This window comes from Mesocricetus auratus, unplaced genomic scaffold (assembly GCF_017639785.1).
Source record: "Mesocricetus auratus isolate SY011 unplaced genomic scaffold, BCM_Maur_2.0 Super-Scaffold_100020, whole genome shotgun sequence".
NCBI classification, from domain to species: domain Eukaryota; kingdom Metazoa; phylum Chordata; class Mammalia; order Rodentia; family Cricetidae; genus Mesocricetus; species Mesocricetus auratus.
In genome coordinates, this window is record NW_024429201.1 from 2,111,822 (window position 1) to 2,133,086 (window position 21,265).

Genomic DNA, 21,265 nt, shown 5'->3' on the forward strand with positions numbered 1-21,265 from the left:
CAATATGAAGAGCTGCCTTAAACAACTGCCTCGATGACTCTGCCACCATGATGGACCACAGTTTGGCGCTTTGAGTAAAAATAAATCCTTCCTTATGTTGCTTTGATCAAGAGAATTGAGATTAGCAATAGAAAAGTATCTAAGGCAGTAGTGTTTGATTACTCAGGTTACCTTACCATAGTATCACTTATGAAATCTTCAACCTGAGATTAATGTCTGCCTTATGAATATATAAATAGCAATAATGGCATAATATGCCACAGGAAAATAAACACACATCATAAATTCTCTATATGCCATCTTCCTTACAGTTTTGTCATGCTAAATTAAAAAACATACTTTGAAATATTCTATTTATATTTCTCTACAAGCATATCTAAGGAAAAATTTAGCATATTTGGATCAAGCTATCTTGGGATAAGAGAATGGCTTTGGACAAGAGAGTTAAGCCATGAACATAAATGGCAGTAAGAGAGAACAAAAGACAAAGTGAGAAAGAAGAAATATATGCTCTGGGTGGAATTTGGAGTAAGGAAGTAGGAAGCACTGGAAAGAATAGAATGGTTAAAATAACCAGAGAATATATGTGATCTTAAAATAATGTGACATGGATGATAAATTCTAGGGAGAATGCAAAGTAATGGAATATTCACTCATTTTTAAAGATTTGTGGGAAACTTGAAACTTTGAAGAGAATACCTTCAAACACCATCACAACAGACTAAAGACACATTATAGATAAAATATGTGTGGAGTATGATTCTTGAGAGGTGCTTTATTATGTATCTACTAACATGCATCACCCCGTCATGATCCTCTATATCTTTTTTTTTTTTGTTTTGTTTTGTTTTTACGAGACAGGGTTTCTCTGTATTGTTTAGGAGGCTATCGGTCCAGCCCGGCCTCAAACTCTCATTCATTTGTGGAACCTGAAACAGTTGATCTCATGGAGGTTGGAAGAAAGGTGGCTCTTGAAAGCTAGGATAAGTACAATGGGGAATGCATATGAATGAATACTATGCTACAATAAAAAGTAAGACGTTGCTATTGTGCAATATGACTAGAGGCAAAGACTGCATACTATAGATTTCAGAAGCTTAGAAAAATTATTTTAGAGAGTTTTCCAAAAAGAAGTAAGAAGAGTTTGGGTAGGATGTAATTTAAGCATTAAATGTATGTATGTCAGTATGTATGTATGTATGTATCTAAACACAATATCTGATGGATATATAAATTTTTGTATATCAGTTAAATGAATTCAGTTTTAAAAATTAAAATAGTGTATTTTTGGTAAAGAAAGTGCCCGAGTCACTGGGTCAGTGTATGACTGAATACTTCAGGGATAAAATAGAGAAGAAATAGGATCATAAGTTATGAAGTGGATCCATGGATTCAAATCTCAGTTTCTTTTACAAACATCTGACAATATAATTTCTCCATAGTTTGGTCTTGTAAGCCACAATCAGACATGAATAGTACCTGTCACAGAATTTCTCTACAGATATTCATACTCATTGTGATGATGATGATGATGGGGGGTTGTTAGGATATTATTCCAGATATAGCAAGCAATACTGCATTTGGTCACCTTCCGATTTTGTATTGTTGTTTTAAATATCTTACTGATTTTGGGTTTCCAATGTATGATAAGCTACAACAATACTTTGATGGCATCCTTTCCCATACCAAATTAAATGTAAAAGTAAATAAGTCAGATTGTATAAAATAAATGCTTACTGTGGACATTGAAACCAATCTAGCAACATGCATTTCAATGAAAACACTAATATTCTTTAGCTGCACAGAGTGTATTTTGTAAATATTCCAACTCAAAGGAATCCATGGGGCCTCATTGCATCTAGTTATTAATTATAATGGGAATTTGAATTGTTAGTATTCTCACAATTTAGGATAGTTATAAAAAATGTGAAAAGCACGACTTCAGATATTTAAAAAATCTTATCTAGAGGAATTTTGTTTCTGGAAAGACTCCTATTTTCAAATGTCACTAGTTTCTAAATATTGCCTTGCATGGCTATATTTCCTAGTCATCAAATATTTATAGCAACTTGCTGCGATAGCCATGTAACTGATTTCAGAACACGTTTTGGTCATTACTATCTCTTGCTGTTTGCCTGCAGTGAGCTCTCACATAATTAGGGCTGAATACACTTCACTTTTAAAATTAAACGAAGCCTCTGGGAAAGAATCATGAAAATAGATGGTTAAAGGACATCCAGGCAATTAGCAAGCCTGATAAAGGTAAAAACTGAAGAGAGGAAAGTAGGTTAGGAACTTTTTCACTCATCTTCAGACATAGCTTTCTGATACAGAAGAAATAATCATTGCCTTATTTTACATGTAGAAAACTTACTTCTTTAAAATAAATAAATCTGTTTCCCAATGGACTTTTTCCTTTTTTAAATGCACAATTCTGAAATAATTCTGTTTGTCTGACTCTTTTTGTAAAAGGCTTGAAAATTCTCCATATTTTAAAATTGTAAAAGTAAACACATGGACTAAAAAATTAAATATTGAATTTCTAGGGACATAATTTCATTTCCAATATTTTTACACTGGTATGCAAAATGTTTGGTCTATATTATTTGTAGGCAAGGAGGAAGTAGACGAGAGAGAAATGGGAGAAAGACTGGGCAGAGAGATTGACTACTAAATATCACCTGATTTTTTGCTGAACTGAAAACCCTGTGAAGGGCTGTGACTGCTTTAATGGAGGAAGAAGATTTGAGTGTATTGTATTTTTCTTTCATTCAACTACACGTTCTTTGTTTCTCTGTGACAGTATTAAACTGAAAACTAACACATGTAGAACCTCACAAGCTGGTAGCCATGAAGGTTTCACCCTTCAGAAGACAGGAAAGGTTGTTTAAACCTAGGGTTGCAATTCTGACATGTGAGACACTGTTCCTAGGCTGTACCCCCAGCACAATGTTATATTAAGTTGCTTTGCCTTGGTTTAATTAGAGTTTTTGATATAAATGAAAATCATATCTGTAATTGAAACACAGAAAAAGTAATACTTCATTGCCCTTCCTGTATAACTTGGTATTTCCTTTCCAAAATTAAGACTTCCTTCCCCTACCTTTTACTGCATAATAAAATAAAGTCTCACCGAGTGACAAGAAAAGACCCTTGAACTCATACTTAGCATAAAAAAGTAGAGCTCCATAACCAAACAGAGAAACCAAACCACTTGCATGCACAGTCCTGAGTACAGCCCCTTTCCACTCTCCAAAAGCACAGATTTCCTTACACTGTAGTGGCTTTCTTGAATTTTTCTGTAGTTGAACACAGTTGTATATCCTTAGGGTACACGTTTTGGAGCCTTCATCTCCACATTGAAACTGAAAAATCTTCATCAGCCCTCCCACAAGTCCTTCGTATTATCTGTTGAAAACTTTCGGTAGCAGACTCATTATTTCAGACTTGATTTTGGCAATCAAATACCCAAGTGACATAGATCACTGAGGTCTCCATTTTGTGTTCTTGGTGAATAGACTCTTATCTAGTTGCCTGCTTACATGCATGTTCCATACCCTTGACAAAACTATGCATGATTCTGTGCTGTTTCATCAAGAAGATGTGTCTGCTTCTGCTTTTGTTTTAAGGGCCACTTATGTTCAATATCCAGATGCATTAAAGAACTTGTGATTTTTTTAGCTACATAAAAAGTTTCCAGGTTAATTATTAGCTAAAATCATCTTAAAGGAGCACTTTATCTCTTCTATTACATTGCTCTTTAGTTCAAATTATGTAACAAGGAATACATCGATGTTTCATTCCTTTTACTTATCCAGGTTTCAAGACAATAAGTACAGTTTCCATAACCTTCAATAAGTAATCACTTCCATATCCCTATGAACCCAAATTTAAACAGCCAGTGGATGCCTTTTCATTGAAGTTCTTACCCAGTTTTGAATATTATATTCAGCTTCCCTAAGAGAATCCCCAATTCTTTCCTTGTATTCTATAAGTGTTCGCCATACTAACTGGTACAAGCAGCTGTTGCAGGATCCTAACGTATATGTGTACCACCTCCCTTGAAATCAGCCATCACTCCACTTCTGATGACTAATGAACACTTGTCTAGTCCTATCCTAGGTTCAGCAACTTTTCCACTTATTATCTCTTGGCACATGGGTGGTGCATTTCTTCCGAGTCTGCCGCAGGTTCTTGCATGTCATTGTCCTTCCTCCTATGCAGAAGTTTTCACAACACCGGACTCCCATTTATTGAAGGTTTACATATTATTTAGGCTCATGAGGACAGTGTTGCTGTATAACATAATCATGTTTGGTTGATTGTTGGTTTGGTTTTAGGTTTTGTTGCTTATTGGAACTCAATGTTGTATGCCATCCTACCATCATGATCTTTTCAGACTCAAGTCCTCTTTGCTATTGAAAATTACTTCAAATTTAGTATCCCGGAACAATGTCTGTGATATCATTTCCACTAACTTTACACAGGACACACTGACAGACACCTTTGACTAGAGAGCCTTTTCCTTCACTATCAGTTTGGTGGAACAATAAAATAAACCCGTTTCTGTGGAGTTACAATTTAAAATTAAACTTTCAAATTGTTGAGTTGTTATCTTATTAATTAAACCTAGAGTTCAATAGTGTTAATGGTAATATCCTACTCTTATAAAATGCATTTAAATATGTATTGTTAGTAGATGACACTATAAAATCATATTATTCTTCTAGGTGCCACTGTGAAAAGGGACACGTTCACAGTTATATTTTGATCAAGATAGTACTTATTTCAAAGGCAGATGACATTTAAAAGGTGTTTTATTATTCTGTAGAAATATAGCCGTCCCACCCCAAGTACAATACATTGATCTTAAAGGCTCCCTAAATCCATGTGCTAAAACCTTAACTCCTAGCATATGGTGCTGGGATGTGGGGCCTCAACATTACAGCTGGATCATTAGAATGGATCTCTCATGGTTGCATCCTTATGAAAGAAGTCACAAAAGATTGCTGATCCCTTTCACCCTGTCAAGTCACAATGAGAAGACAGTCATCAATTAGGAATAGACTTCACCAGACACCTGTTAGCACTTCACCCTTGGCCTTTCTAGCTGCCAGAACTGTTTATAAGAAGCCTTATAAATGGTATTTTGTAACAGCAGCCCAACTGAAAAAAGACACAAAGATATCCTTAATACAAATATGCCCAAATAAGGAAAACCTCACATAAATTAAAGCATTCTAGTAAATAAAAGTCATAAAAATATACAAGTACAGTATTTTCAAGGTCTGAAAATAATTTTTCTAAATGGATGTTCCTGCAACAAAATAAAATGAAATAATTACGTACCAAAACTAAATTTAAAATATTCAGTATTTAGTACTAGAGTGACATCAGGTATAGATAATCTTGCTCATAGAAAGTACATGTGGAAACCAATACTGTGCATAGTATTGCTAAATTCCTAAAATTTCATTTATTCAAATTTAGGAGCTCATCTGTGGCCTGTAGGCTGCTGGAATTTTGACTATAGCATTTAAAATAACAAAATCTGTACTCTAGTAAGCAATACAACATTTACTATTATAAATCACGCTGAGACCTCTAAAAATAAAGAAATATCACAAAATGTAGAATTGCTGACAATCGAGGTGTTGTGATGGTTTAAAATTTTTGCTAAGACAGTTTTTGTGCATAACTTTATGTAATTATTAAAACACTATCAATAAAGATCAGCTTTGTTTCCATGCATGTGAAAATGCCTCCTTTTCACTTTAAGGCAATTTACTAGAGTATACATTTTCAATAAGTATTTTATAGAGAGTATAACGTAAACCATTGGGGATCATAAAGGACACAGTGAAATATCCTCAGTAATATTACTAAATAATCCACTAATTCACTGATATGTCCTAAGGATTATTTATTCAATGGTGTTTATCACTTATAAATGTGAAACTAACTTTGGATTTAACTTTACTAAAATAATAAAATTAGATTTATTTGTTTTATTAATATTATTTTTCAAGCTCGTGTGTGCAGTTTATATTTTGACTTTTGGATTAAGCAGTACTTCATTTTTGACTATGTATCTTTTCATTATTGTCGACACATAAGAGAATTACAGGTATATTTTAATATACCCAACCAGTCACCAATTTATTTCAGTAGCATTAAGTAAGGTAAACTCAGTGTGTGAAGAATTACAGCCCCCTACTTACACAGAGTGTTTCTGGTTAGAATTTTTGTGCTTTGTTGTTGCACTCACTGAACAATCAAGGATGAATCCTCTTTATGAAACTACTCGTAATCAGGTTTCTAGCCTCGGAATCAGACTCATTATTTATTGATTCTATTTTATGTATGCATAGTTTTTGCATGGCATCTTCAAACACATAGCCTCCAAACTCTGTCCCACACTCCTAGTGTACCTTTCTTTCCCCGGTATTCTCCCTTCTCCTCCATCACATGGACTACATTACCCTCCTCATAGCACCCACTCCCCCTTTAAAGCCTCCTTCTTATATCAGGGGGGTCCTTTCTATTTTTCTGGCTTCTACTCTCATTTGCTACCATATAAAAGCACAAATACAACAGTTTGAAACTAGGATCTGCTTTTAAGAAGAATATGTAGTATTTGTGTTTCTTTGCCTGTGTTATATAATATTAGCATTAATCCAATAACTTCCAGTTCCATTAATTTTCTTGAGCTTTTTCTTTACAGTTGAATAAAATTCCTTTGTGTATATATGACAAACTTTTGCTATCCATTCATCTTTTGGTGGACATCCAGTCTGTGACGGTGAATGTCCTTATGCATGCTGTGAACATATGTTTCTACTATTGGTTGATAAATAAATGTTGATAGGCCAGTAGCCAGACAGGAAATATAGTCAGAGCTACCAGACTAGGAATGCTGGGAAGAGGAAAGCAGTCAGAGAGATGCTATGTAGACACCAAAGGAGTAACATGCTAGACAATTACTGGTAAACTGCAGCTTCGTGGAAATACATAGTTTAATAGAAATTGGTTAATAATTAAGAGAGCTAGCCAATTAAGAAATCTGACCCATCAACCAGTTTATAACTAATATGAGCCTAAGTGTGTTTATTTGGGACTAAATGGCTGTGGAATCTGGCAGAACAGAAATTCTATATTCAAGCCTGATTTCATTTTCTTGCTGTTATGAATACAGTATTAGTGGACAAGGATATGCAAGTCTCCTTGCATTTGGATGCATGGTCTTTTTGGAACTCAAACCTTTTAGTTGACAGTAAATTTGACTGTTAACACAAGACTTTCTAGATGTTGTTCCATTATAAAATTGTTGACCCAAACAAAATTGTATTCTTCCTTCTTCTGCAAACTGTTCTTGGTGTCTTCACTTTGTTTTCAAATATTGGGTAGATTAAGAATTCTTAACTTCAGCTCCTGAAATAAATATGCTTTAAGGGAAACATGAACCTCTTAAAGTCATAGGGAAAACATTGGAAATACATGTTTTTTTCAAGGGCATGGGGCTCTAAATCATCAGTCTGATCCTGAACATATTCTGTAAGTTTAGAAATTCAGTAGGCTCTAGTATGCACACATAACTATGAATGACTAGTAATAAGTAAGTGTAGATAATAGAATTTTGAGACTATTTATGTTTTATACATATGCAGCCATACCCACATCTACTACACATTTCTACTGTGTATTAGATGCACATATACACAGCTTCCTACCATCTTCATCAATTCATTTACATGATTTTATGTGTTTATTCAAAAAATTAGCCAAATCGTTGTTCAGAACAAAGACTCACTATAAAAAATTGCTGAAGCCGGGAAGTGGTGGCACATGCCTTTAATCTCAGCACTCAGGAGACAGAGGCAGGCAGATCTCTGTGAATTCGAGACCAGCCTAGTCTACGAGACCTAGTTCCAGGACTCCTTCCAAAGCCACAGAGAAACTGTGTCTTGGAAAAAAAATTGCTGAACCTATGAATGACATCTATTAAAAAAGAAAAATATGCTGGTACTGATTTTACATATAGGATATATCCACATAACTTTTTAAAGCCTATGACTATGTCCTTTCCAAGTAGTATAATTTAAAAAATAAAGTTTGAATATTCTACAATGGTGGCAAGTGCATCTGTTCTAGAAACAATAGAATGACATAAGATATTAAAGATCATTTTTTGCAAAAATTTTAAAGTTCTTTTGTTTTTAAGAGAGGTTATATATAGCCCAGGTGGGCCTTGAACTCACTACTTAACCAATTCTGGACCTGAACTTCTAATTCTATTAATTCTGCATTCAAGTTATAGATGTGCTCCTTCATGCTGCACTAATATTTTTCAAAGTCTTACAACTTATTTCTGAATAGCCATTCTTCCAGACCATTAATTTGACAATAAAAATAAAAAGAAAGAATTTAGCAAGTTATGATTCATCTTGTTTAGCTCATATGTTACATTTAGTTGATCTGCACTAAGATCCCAAATGTTTCAATTATACTATTTTTCTATGAAAATGAAAATTAACAGGAAGCAGTACATGGAACACAGTGCTATTCAAATTTTCTCTAAAATCTTTTTTTAAATGTTTGGTACTTTATTATTTACTGCCAGCTATACCGTTCTATAAAAATTGATACATCTAGAAAATTTTTGCAGGAAGAGGATATATTAGAAGTTTCCCATGAGTAGGCCTATCTCATGCAGTCCACAGAAAATATGCCATTACTCAGTAGACATTCTGCTGCTAAAATGCCCATGTAGGTAAAACGAAGAAAGTAACTGCAGAGTTTACAACGATGAGAGGTTCCTCTATCCCACAAGGCTTTGCTTAGTAAATTCTGAAGACTGGTCCTGGATAGAAGGCTTGGTAGTTAAGAGCCCTGGTTGCTTTTCAAGAGAACCCAGCTCCCATTTCCAGCCCCCATATGGAGTCTCAAGACCAACTTTGACCCTCATTTGGGGGCATCTGACACCCTCTTCTAGCATCTATTGTCAGCAGAAATGCATGTGGTACATAGCACAGGAATATATGTAGGAAAAACATCTAAACATATAAAAATAAATGAACAAATCAAAATTAATTCACAAGATCATAGAATGTACTTAGGAAGCATTTTTGTTTTCTTGGCTCACATACCATAATTCTGTTTGAATTTTACTAAACAATAGAATGTGCTAAATGCCCAACAAAACCTACTGATCATAAATGTGCACACATAAATCATGCAGTGTATGTATGTATAAAAAGACAAAATATGTATCATCTTCAAAATCCCACAGTTCCATAGACTGCTTTTCTCATTTTGTAGCTGAAGAAATGGAGACGCTCAGTCACTAGGGTTTTAAACACAAACAATTGACTAAAACCATTGGTTACCCCATAGTTTAAATTTTGTGTGAAATAGAATTAAAAAATTGTCAGAACACGCAAGCCCTGCTCCATTTCTCCTGTTGTGCATGCCTACTTCCTGAGTTAAACTCCCCTGTTTCTTTTAGCATTTAACTCATATTTCAAAGAGAAATCAATTTATTGACTCTAAACAGTGTTCACTTCCATTTATAGAAGTTGAAGATGTAGATTCCTTTCACCACACAAACCCACATTTACCTTTCTCCTGCCCTCTCAGAGTAATTGGCCCATAATTTTCAATTAAAATGTGACAGGTATTACTGACTGCTGAACAGAGTAAATTTGATTTTTCACTGCTTTACAGACTTTTAGCTCACTCTGGAATTAATAAGAGTCCTTTGTTATAGTTCATATCCAATTACTTTACAAATGTTTGTATGAGAACTAGAGACATCTTATTATAAATAACATGTAGAATGCCTATGATAGCATTTTTTTCAAATGCTGATGTCATTTTTTTCTTCCTCAGTCTCTCTCTGCTTTCCTTCTTGGGTTAGTCTGGTTGCCATACTCAGATGCAGGAATACTCCTGTTTCTTTCTTTGAAAGCTCTTGGTGAGATCTCACTTCCCAACTTGCATGTCTACACAGTGTTTAACCTAACTCCTTGTTTTTCTGGAGCACATTAACTAATAACTTTGGCAGAGAACAGAACAGTTGCATCTATGATTTTGTTGCACTAATTCCAAATTTCAATTTTTAGTCTTCACTAATTCTTAATATCTTACTTTTAAAAAAACACTGCAATTAATGTTTGGATAAAGTATCTTTCTGAGACTATAATGTTGCATTTGTAATGCTGTCATTTTTCCTTTTCCTACTGTCTCTGTTCTTTGAACTTTGTTTTTCTGTTTGATTTTCTTTCATAATGGACACTAGAGTGAAAATTTTGGCAATGCTTTTGCTTTCAGTTATTAAACAATGCTACACCACAAAATAATTACAAACTGTGAATATATGTAGGACTTTGGCAACATGATTGGTTAATAACCAATATTTTACAACATATATACATCATCAAAGGTATTTTGCTCTAGTTCCCTGGCTGGGGAGAACTGACATGACTCCAAGAATACTAATACTGGCACTAAAGGTTCTGCATTCACTAAGCAAACACTGTTTAATCTGTTTGTAGCCTGACTTTCCTAAAACTACTTCTAAACTGGTCCAAGTCTCTTCCAAGAGTCACCAGATGAATGACTACAAACATGAAGCATTTTCTTTACCATCTATTTCCCAGAATATTTCAAGATCTCGTATTCTCTGTTGCTTCTTTGTTCTCCAGGTCTCTGTGTATATGTAAATTTTCATATTATTTTGGAGTCACTTCAGGAAGGAGGAAGGATAAATGACTAGGTCAATTAATCATGCTTCCTTGAAAGTTTAGGGAATTCTTCCCGCTGGCACCCTGTTTCTTATTGGATGGGGATTGAAATGACAGAATTAAGAATCAAAACGTATGAGTACCTAGCGCAGTTCTCACTATCTATCTGTCACCATGCTCATGCCATTTACTCTTTCTGCCTTTCCATCTCTTCCTTTGCACACTGGGCATTTGAGGTTCCAAGTTTAAGGAGTAGTGGAAACAAGATTCCAGGCCCTCAGAGCTTTTGCTGCCCTTATCTAGATTTGCTGACCCTAAGATTTACTGTAACTTGGAATTGCCATGGAATCACTCTTTATTTATTCATCCAGTAACTATATTTCAAAATCTACTATCCTGACCTAACAATGTTAGGCTTAAGAGAACTGCAACTATATCACTTTGCAAAAACATGTAAAATGCAAAGATATTCGTATTGGTACCACTGATCATTACTAAAAATTGATGTCTGTCAGTGTAGGGATAGATAAATCAGCTTGAACCCGTCGCATGGTGTCTTTTTCTTGAACACTGTTTTTCTTAAATTGCAACAAACAGGTCACATAAAAATTATGGAAGGAATGGTGAGGTAGAATGTGTATTTTTACAATATTGGCTTGAAGAGTTTTTAGTAGCTTGTTTCATTTTTTCTTTATTCATTTAAGAGAAATAAAGAACATAAAATTAAGTGTGCAGGAAGAGGAAAGGGTCTAGTAGGTGTCAGAGGACAGGAAACAATATGACAAATATATACTGCATTGAATTCTCAGAGAACAACGTTGAAGGAAAAAACATAGGATTACAAAAACAGAGTGAGTCTGTTAAAAAAGTAAGCAGGGCTTAAATTCTGGTGTGGGGACATGCACACAAATAATGATAAATTCTGTGGAAATAAGGATCTTCTAATGAAAATATAGACCATGATGATGATACAGGTGGAAAATAGACAGAATATGGCCAGTTATTAAACTCAATTCTATGTAGAGTGTAGAAACTACTAGCTACGTCTTATGACAAAAGTGTTAGAATATCAAGAAATGATGTTAAATTTCAAAAGAAAATCTCCCTAGTAGAGACTACCTATGCTTGTTCTAGGAGCTGGAGTTTTATCAGAGTGATTGGAACTCGGGGATGAACGAAGCAAAGGAAGGAGTGAGGCACCAAGCCAATGAGTGGTGTGTGCCCAGGCTACACGTAGTTCAGGATTTTTGGTATCAAATACATTATGAGGTTAATGGAAATTTACCTACAGATTTTCCGGAGAATTATAGCATTATTCAGTTTACAGTTTAAGATAACTTTCCTCTCTGCAAGATGGTGGGTGTGGGCAGTGCTAAAAGCCTGACCACAGTTTAACAGGAATGACAATCCCAGGTAGATGGTATCATTCTTACTGCTTTTAGAAGTGTCCTAACCAATGTCAATATTAATTAGTAAAATCAGTAGTGCCAAATGCCTATAACCAGTAAGTCTATTCTATGAACATTACCAAGAATATAATAAAAGACACAAACTGGTTGCCATTCTGATTATAATCCCTAAATATTTCAAGCAAATCTGAAAGTCCAAAATGGATAAATAGTTGCTAACTTTGTATGTGGCTAGTTTTACAGTTTTTCTTTGTCTTAAAGATAAAATAAGGAATATGCAAATAAGATTGCTAAGATGTAAGTTCAAAGCACACACCAAAGTCCAAAATGGATAAATAGTTGCTAACTTTGTATGTGGCTAGTTTTACAGTTTTTCTTTGTCTTAAAGATAAAATAAGGAATATGCAAATAAGATTGCTAAGATGTAAGTTCAAAGCACACACTAATGGTTCAGGTGAGTGATCAGTGATTAGGTTAAATAGAACACTATGACAATCTTAGCTAGCAAATGTTAAAGCATCATGAACTAAATTTTTCTTCAGCCAAAGTCAGTTTGTAAGTATCAGATGAATAATGGACTCACAATCAAGTTCTACACTTATGTTTACATGAACATGATAGTATATGCACGCCTTTTAATTATATACCTATAGCTTGTGAATAGTTTGTATTAAATATGCACACTGTGACCAAAGAAAAAGAGGAGAGAGGCAGAGAAGAGGGAGGAACGTAAAGGTTTATTATATTCCATGGATGCTATGACCTTTCTCTGGAAAACCAGTGGGAAGCAGTCATTAAAATTTTCTATATACATTTGGGTAACACTAATTAGACTTTTTGAGAAAAAAAGAAAGGAGAGGTTGGGAAAGGGACATGCTGGGATATTAAAGAGTTGGAGAAGGGAAATGGAGGTGAAATATAATTGAATCTCATGTACATATGTATGAAATTATCAAAATTGAAATAAAGAAAAATACAATTTAAAAACCATTCCTATGAAAGAAAGGTGGTGGTGGCACACGCCTTTAATCCCAGCACTGGGGAGGCAGAGGCAGTCGGATCTCTGTGAGTTCGAGGCTGGGCTGGACCGACAGCCTCGAAAACAATACAGAGAAACCCTGTCTCATAAAAACCAAAAAAAGAAAAAAAGAAAATTACTTAGTCTATGTGAAATTTTTTTCCTGCTATGAAGACTATTTTCTTTCAATACTACTGCCCTACCTCTTCTCCTAAAATATGGTGCTAGCATAGTTCATAGTCCAGAATGCATTTACAAAAATAAAAGCAAAAACTTTATCACAGACCCTGAAAATATTCTATAGTCTTCATGCAGTTCTAATTTATATACTTCTGTATTAGTATTAATGTACATATTTAATGTTGCATTTTACTTATAGGGACTGTATTTGACAGGTTACACACTATCTATTGCTTGGTTATGAGGTGAATTATCTGAGAAACATGAAAAGCCTACCCTGAATTGGGGGGGCGTGAGATCATTTGCCATTTACATGAACTACATTTTGCTGGTGCCATGATCACAATGGGAGATAGATATTATAGATACCATTTACGCTGTGTCCCACTGGTGGTGATGTCTTGGCTTATGGTTTTAGTTAAGGCAGATACAGTTGAATTCAGTACAGTTAACTGAACATATAATGAAATTAATAAATAATGTCTTTGTAACATAGGTAAATTTTGTTAGTATTTCATTAAAACATGTTTGCAGATGATTAGTATAGTGTACATATCTACCTATTCTCAATTTATAGCAAATCCTCAAGGGTATTCTTAAATTAAAATTCATTCAGGAACAATGAAAATTGTCTTACAATGTTTGATTTACTATAGTGAAAATGTTTATATATCTACAATATTTAGTATGTGGCATTTAATTTCCAAACATTAAGTAAACCTTTAAGTCATGAAATCCAGTAAAAAGTTTACTTAATAAATTCATAGCTTAAAACATTTCAATAAATTTTAACTGGGCTTACCACTGACAATCTCTATTTTTAAAAAATTAAATCTAAAGATATAAAAAGATTCACTAACATAGAAATACATCTTTCTGACTTATTCTGGATCTGTTGATACAGGAAAACAAACACACCACTTAGAGAATTCGAGTGCATCCAGCTTAAAGGTGCTGGAATAATAAGCTAATCAGAACGTAAACCCCAGAAGGTTGAACTATTTTCTTGTGAGGAGCTCCCAGAAATAAATGGTCTCGTTCTGGTGAACTGGGGAATGGGATTCAAGCCTCCCTTCCTTAATGAGCATGTCGGTGACCTCTGACTTCAGTAGTGATGTACACTATGAGGTAGGTACAGAAGGGCAGAGGTGCTGTTATCTTCAGAAAGTGACATCTTATCCTAAGTATTCAGAAGTCAAAATACAACACACACACACACCCATGTGTGCCCCATAACAAATGACACAATGTCAGTTGGCTTCTTCATAGAACAGAGGCATTTTGTTTAAATGAGCCTTTGTGTAAGCATGGGCCAACAAAGAAACAACAGAAGCCCTAAATAGAAAATATTATGGGAACAAGTTTTTTCCAAGGTAAGCTGTTCTCTTAACAAAATCATTCATAGTGGTAGAGCATAACTTAGTGGGAACTTGGCTAGCATGTTGTTGGCTCTCGGTTTGACCCCTAGAAATACACAAATACAGCGCATGCACGCGCGCGCGCGCACACACACACACACACACGCACATACAGACACACAACAATAAAAGCATTCTTAATATTCTTTCATCATATTTGAATAATTATATCATAACTAACAAATGACTGAGAGATCACAACACTTACTTATCCTCCCATAATTATTAAATGAGTAAACATTATAACTTTAACTTTTGTAAATGTATAAACACTACTGCTTCTCTCAAAATCTTAATATTTAACCTTGAAATTAAATGTGTGTTGCTAACACAAATTTTCAAAAGGCTGTGACCATGCCTTCAACGCACAAAACGCACACCTGTGTGAATGACTTTTAAGATCTTTATCACAAGGTGGAGAGTAATTAAAGAAGACATCCAATCTGGCCTCCATAGACAAGCACACCTGAACACACACACACACACACACACACACACACACACACACACACACACACACACACACGGGGGGGAGGAATGGCAACACATCAACACATACGCACAAAAAAAATCTTAAAACTCAATGAACCATAAGTACCTGCCAATAGTTTCCCAGTCTTGATGATTAAATATCACAAAAATATATATTTCCTAGCTTCTTCCCCATGGTTTCTTACAATATTGCTACCATTGGGTCCTCCCTTACTCCCTGAAGGTCCCTACCGTCATCCTCTCCTGAGAAAGAAAGGGAAACACAGAGCCTCTGCCCTAATTACACTGAAAGTGGAAGACTGCTACCTGCCAGACACAAAAGTAGCACACTCAGACTCTGATGAGCAGAAGAGGTACTAGCTAGCTGTCTGAACCTGGCAGCAGGGACACAGCCTTCACTCTAGAAGGAAGTGCAAAAGGATCTAGACTGAGAAGTCATCCTGAGATGGTCACCAGAATATTAGGCACAACACAGACCATGACATGTCCTAGAGAAAAGTGTCACACTACTCTCAGCAATGTAGGGATGGGCAGCAAATGCAGAGGGAACTCTCCTAGTCCCAGAGATATTCAGGGATAGTATGAAGGTGTGAAGGCAAGAGCCCACTTTTCTTTGTGACTTTCCAAAAGCAACGCCCTTCTGTGGAAATGTAGTCTAATGTGTTACTTTCTCTGTTAACAGATTAATCAACTTAAGTTTGACGATTTAGTAATTTCAGAAAAACACTTCCCTCAAAGTACTTCCTCAGGAAAGGTCTGAGATGAGCAAATCAAAAACAAAATTTTCCAGCATCCACTGAAAGCCACTTAAATATTGATTTCACTGTAGAGAAAAAGGTTGCTGGAAATTTGTCAGGTGTTGATTGTGGGTTTAACAACTACATTTTCTTGGCATGTCTTAGGTTTGAAAATGCTTGTGTTTGGTATTGTGACTATGCAAAAATACTAATTAATAGGATGGCCCCCTTAGTTTGTCATTTCTAGGGGGGACAGTGTATTGTAATTCTTCAGTTCACTTTTTTCAGATATCTTGTATCTAAAAATTTTAAATGATTATTTAGCTTATTGCTGCCATGTTTCCATTTGTGCAAGGGTAATCAAATCCCCCAAACTGTACTAGAGTTTATCAGTACGTAGCTCACCTCTTAGTCACTTCTGTGAAGTGTAGGATGAAACTGAATCATCACTTGGTTTTACTCTCCACCTTTGTTCAGTGATTGCTTTTGTTTCACCAGATATATAGAATATATAGAATAATATATAGAATCCTTTGGTTTCATTGATCCACAGATTGGACTTATGATTCTAATTCATGAAAAGTTGCTATATATGCTATACACTTTTGGAAAAAATAAATGGGAGGGGGGACTTTAACCATTTCATATATGCTACTATTTTGAAAAACACCATTATTTTCCTGTTGATGAGTATAGAAGTATACTTTGGACTCATTTAATTAAATATGATATCAAGTAAACAAAGTATAGAGCTTTTTGCATGTTGTCATTGAATGTCATAGATTTTTTTGAAATATAGCTCTCATTTTTATTATTAAGACTGTTGAATGTTGTCTTGCAAAGTTTTTTCTGTTGAAGTCTATACTATCATTTGGATTGTATTCCCATGGAGGATTCAAAAAGACATGGTATTCAAACCTGATTACCAGTTTTAAAATTCTAAAGAGTGTAACAACCTAATTTACCTTAGACGGAGAGAGACCATCTATGAGTTTGTCTTTCCAAGTATCTTCCTCTTGGATGAAGAATATTTGATTACTCGGGAGGTTCTTTAAGTCCGAACATTCTTTCATTTGAACTCAATGATGTGGAAGCAATAAATGCCATTAGTTATTGAAAGTCCTTCAATGGGACTTCCTATGTGTTTTTGCAAATGCATCCAGTCTGTGCATAAGAAGAGACACACCTGATTTCCGAGGCGATAAATATCTCAGGGAAGATGAACAGTCCTCTCCCCAAGCTTTGTTGGGCAGTATTCCACAGTTAACTTGATTCAGAACTGTGGACAGCTCCCACCCCTGTCTGAACTTAAAGGCAATTTAGGTTAGTTTCTGAACACTGCTCCAAGTAATGCTTTTTGTTGCTATGTTTGCTTGCGGTTTACCCGGAGCCTAAATGCTCAGTGTGCACACATATTCGTTGTTGTGTTTTTCCCCCTCGTTCGGAAAAATACAAAAAAACAAAAAGTGTATCATCCGGAGTTACTAGTTTGGGATGTTTAGAAGGTAGCTCTGCTTGTGTTCTGGAGCAGCGGCTGAGTTACAGGCTAATAAGAGGATCTACTTTACGACCTTCATTTGTCAGCCACTAAACGTGCTTATTAACTGAATGGATACTTGGGCTACAAATAAGCTCAGGAAACTCATATTAATTTTCTCCTGCTGACAGCTCTGCCGCCCTTCCTCCAAGGCTGGGAAACTGGAAAGACATTTCTGAAACGGATTTGTAGTCAAGGTCAAGAGCGGGTGTCGCTCTATTTCAGGAAGGGGGCTCTAGAAAAGCCCCCTGTCTCTGTTTCGGGAACTCGAAGCTTCCTGTCATGCTCCTGTCCTGTCGGGCAGCACTGGCTCCTTTGAAACCTCAAGTCTCAGACTACCCAAGTGCAAGTGTCCTTCCTGTGCCTGCCAGCCACTGATCTGGAGAAATGCAATGGTGACAAGAGAGCCTATAGGCATAAGAACAACAGATTAACACTCCCAGGGGCGAAAGTGGCAGGAGCAGCTAGGACCTGTGAGTCACTGTCTCCAGTTTCCTCCTCTCCGGAATCCCAGAGGCATCTTTTCCTCTCCAGGAGTAGCGCTAGCAAAGATGCCTGCCCTAGTCCTAACTCTCCCATTACTGAAGTAAAAGTTTCCCTAGTGCAACTTAGCCACAGGGGTCACAGTGGCCTTCTTCCCTCCCCATCTATTCCCCAAAGTTCATGAGGCAAAAGGCAAGAGCCTCTCTAGCATTCTGGGGAGAAGAAACTCCCTACCCCAAACCTTTCCTGGATGGAAACTAGTTGAAGAGTAGAGTCTGACCAGTTTGAGTAGCAGCTACGGTAGCACTGCCACGCCTGCCCCACACCCCGCTGCGAATCCCAGGGGCACCCCCTCCCAGGGACAGGGTAGGATGCTGGAGGGCACGCCTGGGTGGGAGCAGGGTGGGGCGGCGCCAGGGAGCCCTCACCTGAAGTCACTGTACGGGTGGATAATCCAGAAGCCTGCAGTTTTAACCCTTTCCTGCTCCTTCTCCACCGCCTTCTGGCTGCCGAACATGCGGAGGGAGAATTTGTTGACCCCGGGCTGCAGCATGGAAGTGAACTGCCTCTGCATGAAACCATACTGGCGCCGGGGTCCCTCAGCATCCTCGAAGCTGCCCGCCGGCTCCTCGCCGCCTCCGCCGTCCACCTTGAAGCACACCGAGTTACCGTGCTCCTTCCCCGCCGCGCCGCTCCCCGGCGGGGTCCCCAGGCGCTTGTCGGCTACTGCCGGCCCCGTCGCGGGTGCCTTGGAGGGGAAGACGCTGTTGCCATCGTCGCGACTGTTGGACGCGGACTTGGACTTGCCGCCGCCTTCCATGCCCGGAGGACGCGGTCGGAGACGGCGACGGCGCGGGCTCCAGACTCGCCGGGGGCTCGAGGCCAAGGGGCAGGTGCCGGAGCCGGCTGCCCGAGAGCCCGGCTGCCCGTCGCGGCGGCGGCGGCAGCGGCGGCGGCTCCTGCTTCCCGCCCGCGCCGCTGCTCAGCTGCGCGCCTCGCTCCCGCCGCCGCCGCTGCCCTCAGTGGCTTGCGCTCTGGGCTCCGCCGCGCCTGGTGCTGAGGCTGAGGATGCGGGCGCGGGGCGAGGCTTCGCTCAGCATCCGCGCGCCAGCGCCGCCCCTCGGCTGCCCCCTGCCGGCCACGGACCGCTTCTGCCCGCGAGCGCCCCGCTGCTCTCCTGCTCCACTTCCACCCAGCGTGACATTGAACTCCTTGGCCGCTCAGACGTCTACTTGGACATCTGGAGAGAGGCTAGCAGGATGTGGGCTTGCAAAAAATGGGAAGGGAAAAAAGGAAAAGGACTCGGGGAGGGAAAAGGAAGGAGGGAAGAAACAGATGAAGGGGGGGAGAAAGATGAAGAGGGAGACTGGGGGAGAGGGAAAGAGAGAGAGGGAGGGAGGGGGAGAAACACAGAGAGAGAGATAGAGAAAGATAGAGAGAGGGAGAGGGAGGGAGGGGGAGAAACACAGAGAGAGAGATAAAGATAGAGAGGGGGGAGGGAGGGACGGAGGGAGGGACGGAGGGAGGGAGGGACGGAGGGAGGGAGGGACGGAGGGAGGGAGGGACGGAGAGAGAGAGCAAGTTGCTTCTAAAATGAGCTGACAACTGCCTAAAACTCTCAGAGACACTGTCTGAACGCCAGTTGGAATGATGTTACACATGGAGAAAAGGCGTCAGGCTAATTCCTCTCACCAAAAATTCACTTGCAAAGCTAGATACATAAGGATACACACTGAAACATAAATTTCGTGAATAGAAAGAAAGAGAGGAGAGACACACAACTACCAAATAGATCATTGTAACCCTGGGTAATCAGCTGCCTGGAGCTTTTCAGATTAAGGATCTGCACCTAGGGACAGACAGCTGACCTCCTTCTACTTATCCTGTTTATTATCACACAGCTCCTTAAGCGGGGATGGGATTCCTTTTAGAAAAGCCACTGGCATCAACACATATGTGAGCAAGTCTATCAGCCATCACTGCGGGGGAAGGGGGGAAGAGATAAGTGGCCTCAAATGACCTTCTTTTGAGATAAGTTATGCAATCAATAACTACACAGAGATAAATATGCTAGTCTGTGTTCAGCAACACCATGCTTGGAGGTCCAGATAGCTTGAAAGCTAGTCAGAATGCCATGGAGTATTTTCTGGTGAAGTTTTCCACGTGTGACTGATGCTGAGGACAGCACTCTCAGATTTCTCTTATTCCCTTGGTGTCTCCCCAACCCATTGGATTAGCTAATAGAAGCAAAATGTGCTGCCAAAGTTACCATTCACTCAGCAGGGCATCCTGGAAGCCGCAAGAGTTTCCAGACTGCAAGCAACCCAAAACATCTGTTCCAGATACACGCTCTGCCTCCAACCCTACAGCCTCTGTTCACCCTGCCAAGTCAAAAATCCCCTGGTTTACTGTCTGGTAAGGTTACACAGGGGGACACTTCAGGGAAGGAATCTTTGTCAGGGTGGCAACCTGTGGCACACGATGAAAAAAATGGATGAGGCCAACCACTTAGGTCTTTTTTCAATAAAAAACTGAACCCTTTGATGAAGCTAATTCCCAAGAGCGTCCAGTGTCTTCTTGAGGCTTCAGAGGGGATGAGGAAGGAGCAGAGAGCAGTGAATTTCGTCACAAGTTACACAGCATCTGCTTTCAACTAATCAAAACCTAAATGCTCACCAAATAAGTAAGCATGGTCAAAGTTCTGTGGGCAGATACAGGGAAATAACAATACAGCACTCTGACTTAGCAGCATAGGGACCTTGGAAATTGAAAGGTCAGAGGAGGATACTGGGTGCAATAGGCTGAAAACCAGCGATGAGGATGAATAAAATCAACTGTTGGCAAAAGCATGGTTCTGCCTCCGAAAATGCCCAGTAGTCAGTTCTAAATTTTTTATTAAACAAAAATTTATTTCTTCACTTTAACCCATTCTGCATGCTTCTCCAATCCCTGTATATTCAGTCTTGAGTATTAACATAAGCTTTAAATTTTATAACAATGTAAAAATATAGCATCTAAGATGTAATGCTGTTTTAATGTTTCTCTGTCTCTCTTTTTCACTCTCTCCTCCCTCCCTCCACTCTCTCTTATTTCTAACCCATCCCTGTTTTTGTTCTATTTCAACTTGTTGGTAATCTTGATGAGGCAGTTACTTTGTCAACTTTTCCTGAATTTCAGTTTGTACTAAATAAGACAGAATTACTGAAAAACAAGAACTCAATGGAATATCTAAAAAGAAACAGGAATCAT

The 21,265-nt window shown here is 38.1% G+C and overlaps 1 protein-coding gene across 1 annotated transcript in view; it reads right to left on the minus strand.

The window, feature by feature from the left end:
- Hcn1 (hyperpolarization activated cyclic nucleotide gated potassium channel 1) overlaps positions 1-18,971 on the minus strand; it is a 374,350-nt gene extending 355,379 nt beyond the window's left edge. Inside the window, exon 1 of the mRNA XM_005082780.4 lies at positions 18,445-18,971. Coding sequence (XP_005082837.1) covers positions 18,445-18,836 — 392 coding nt within the window. The 5' untranslated portion in view covers positions 18,837-18,971. The remainder of the gene's footprint in view (positions 1-18,444) is intronic.
- Between the last annotated feature and the right edge of the window lie 2,294 nt (positions 18,972-21,265).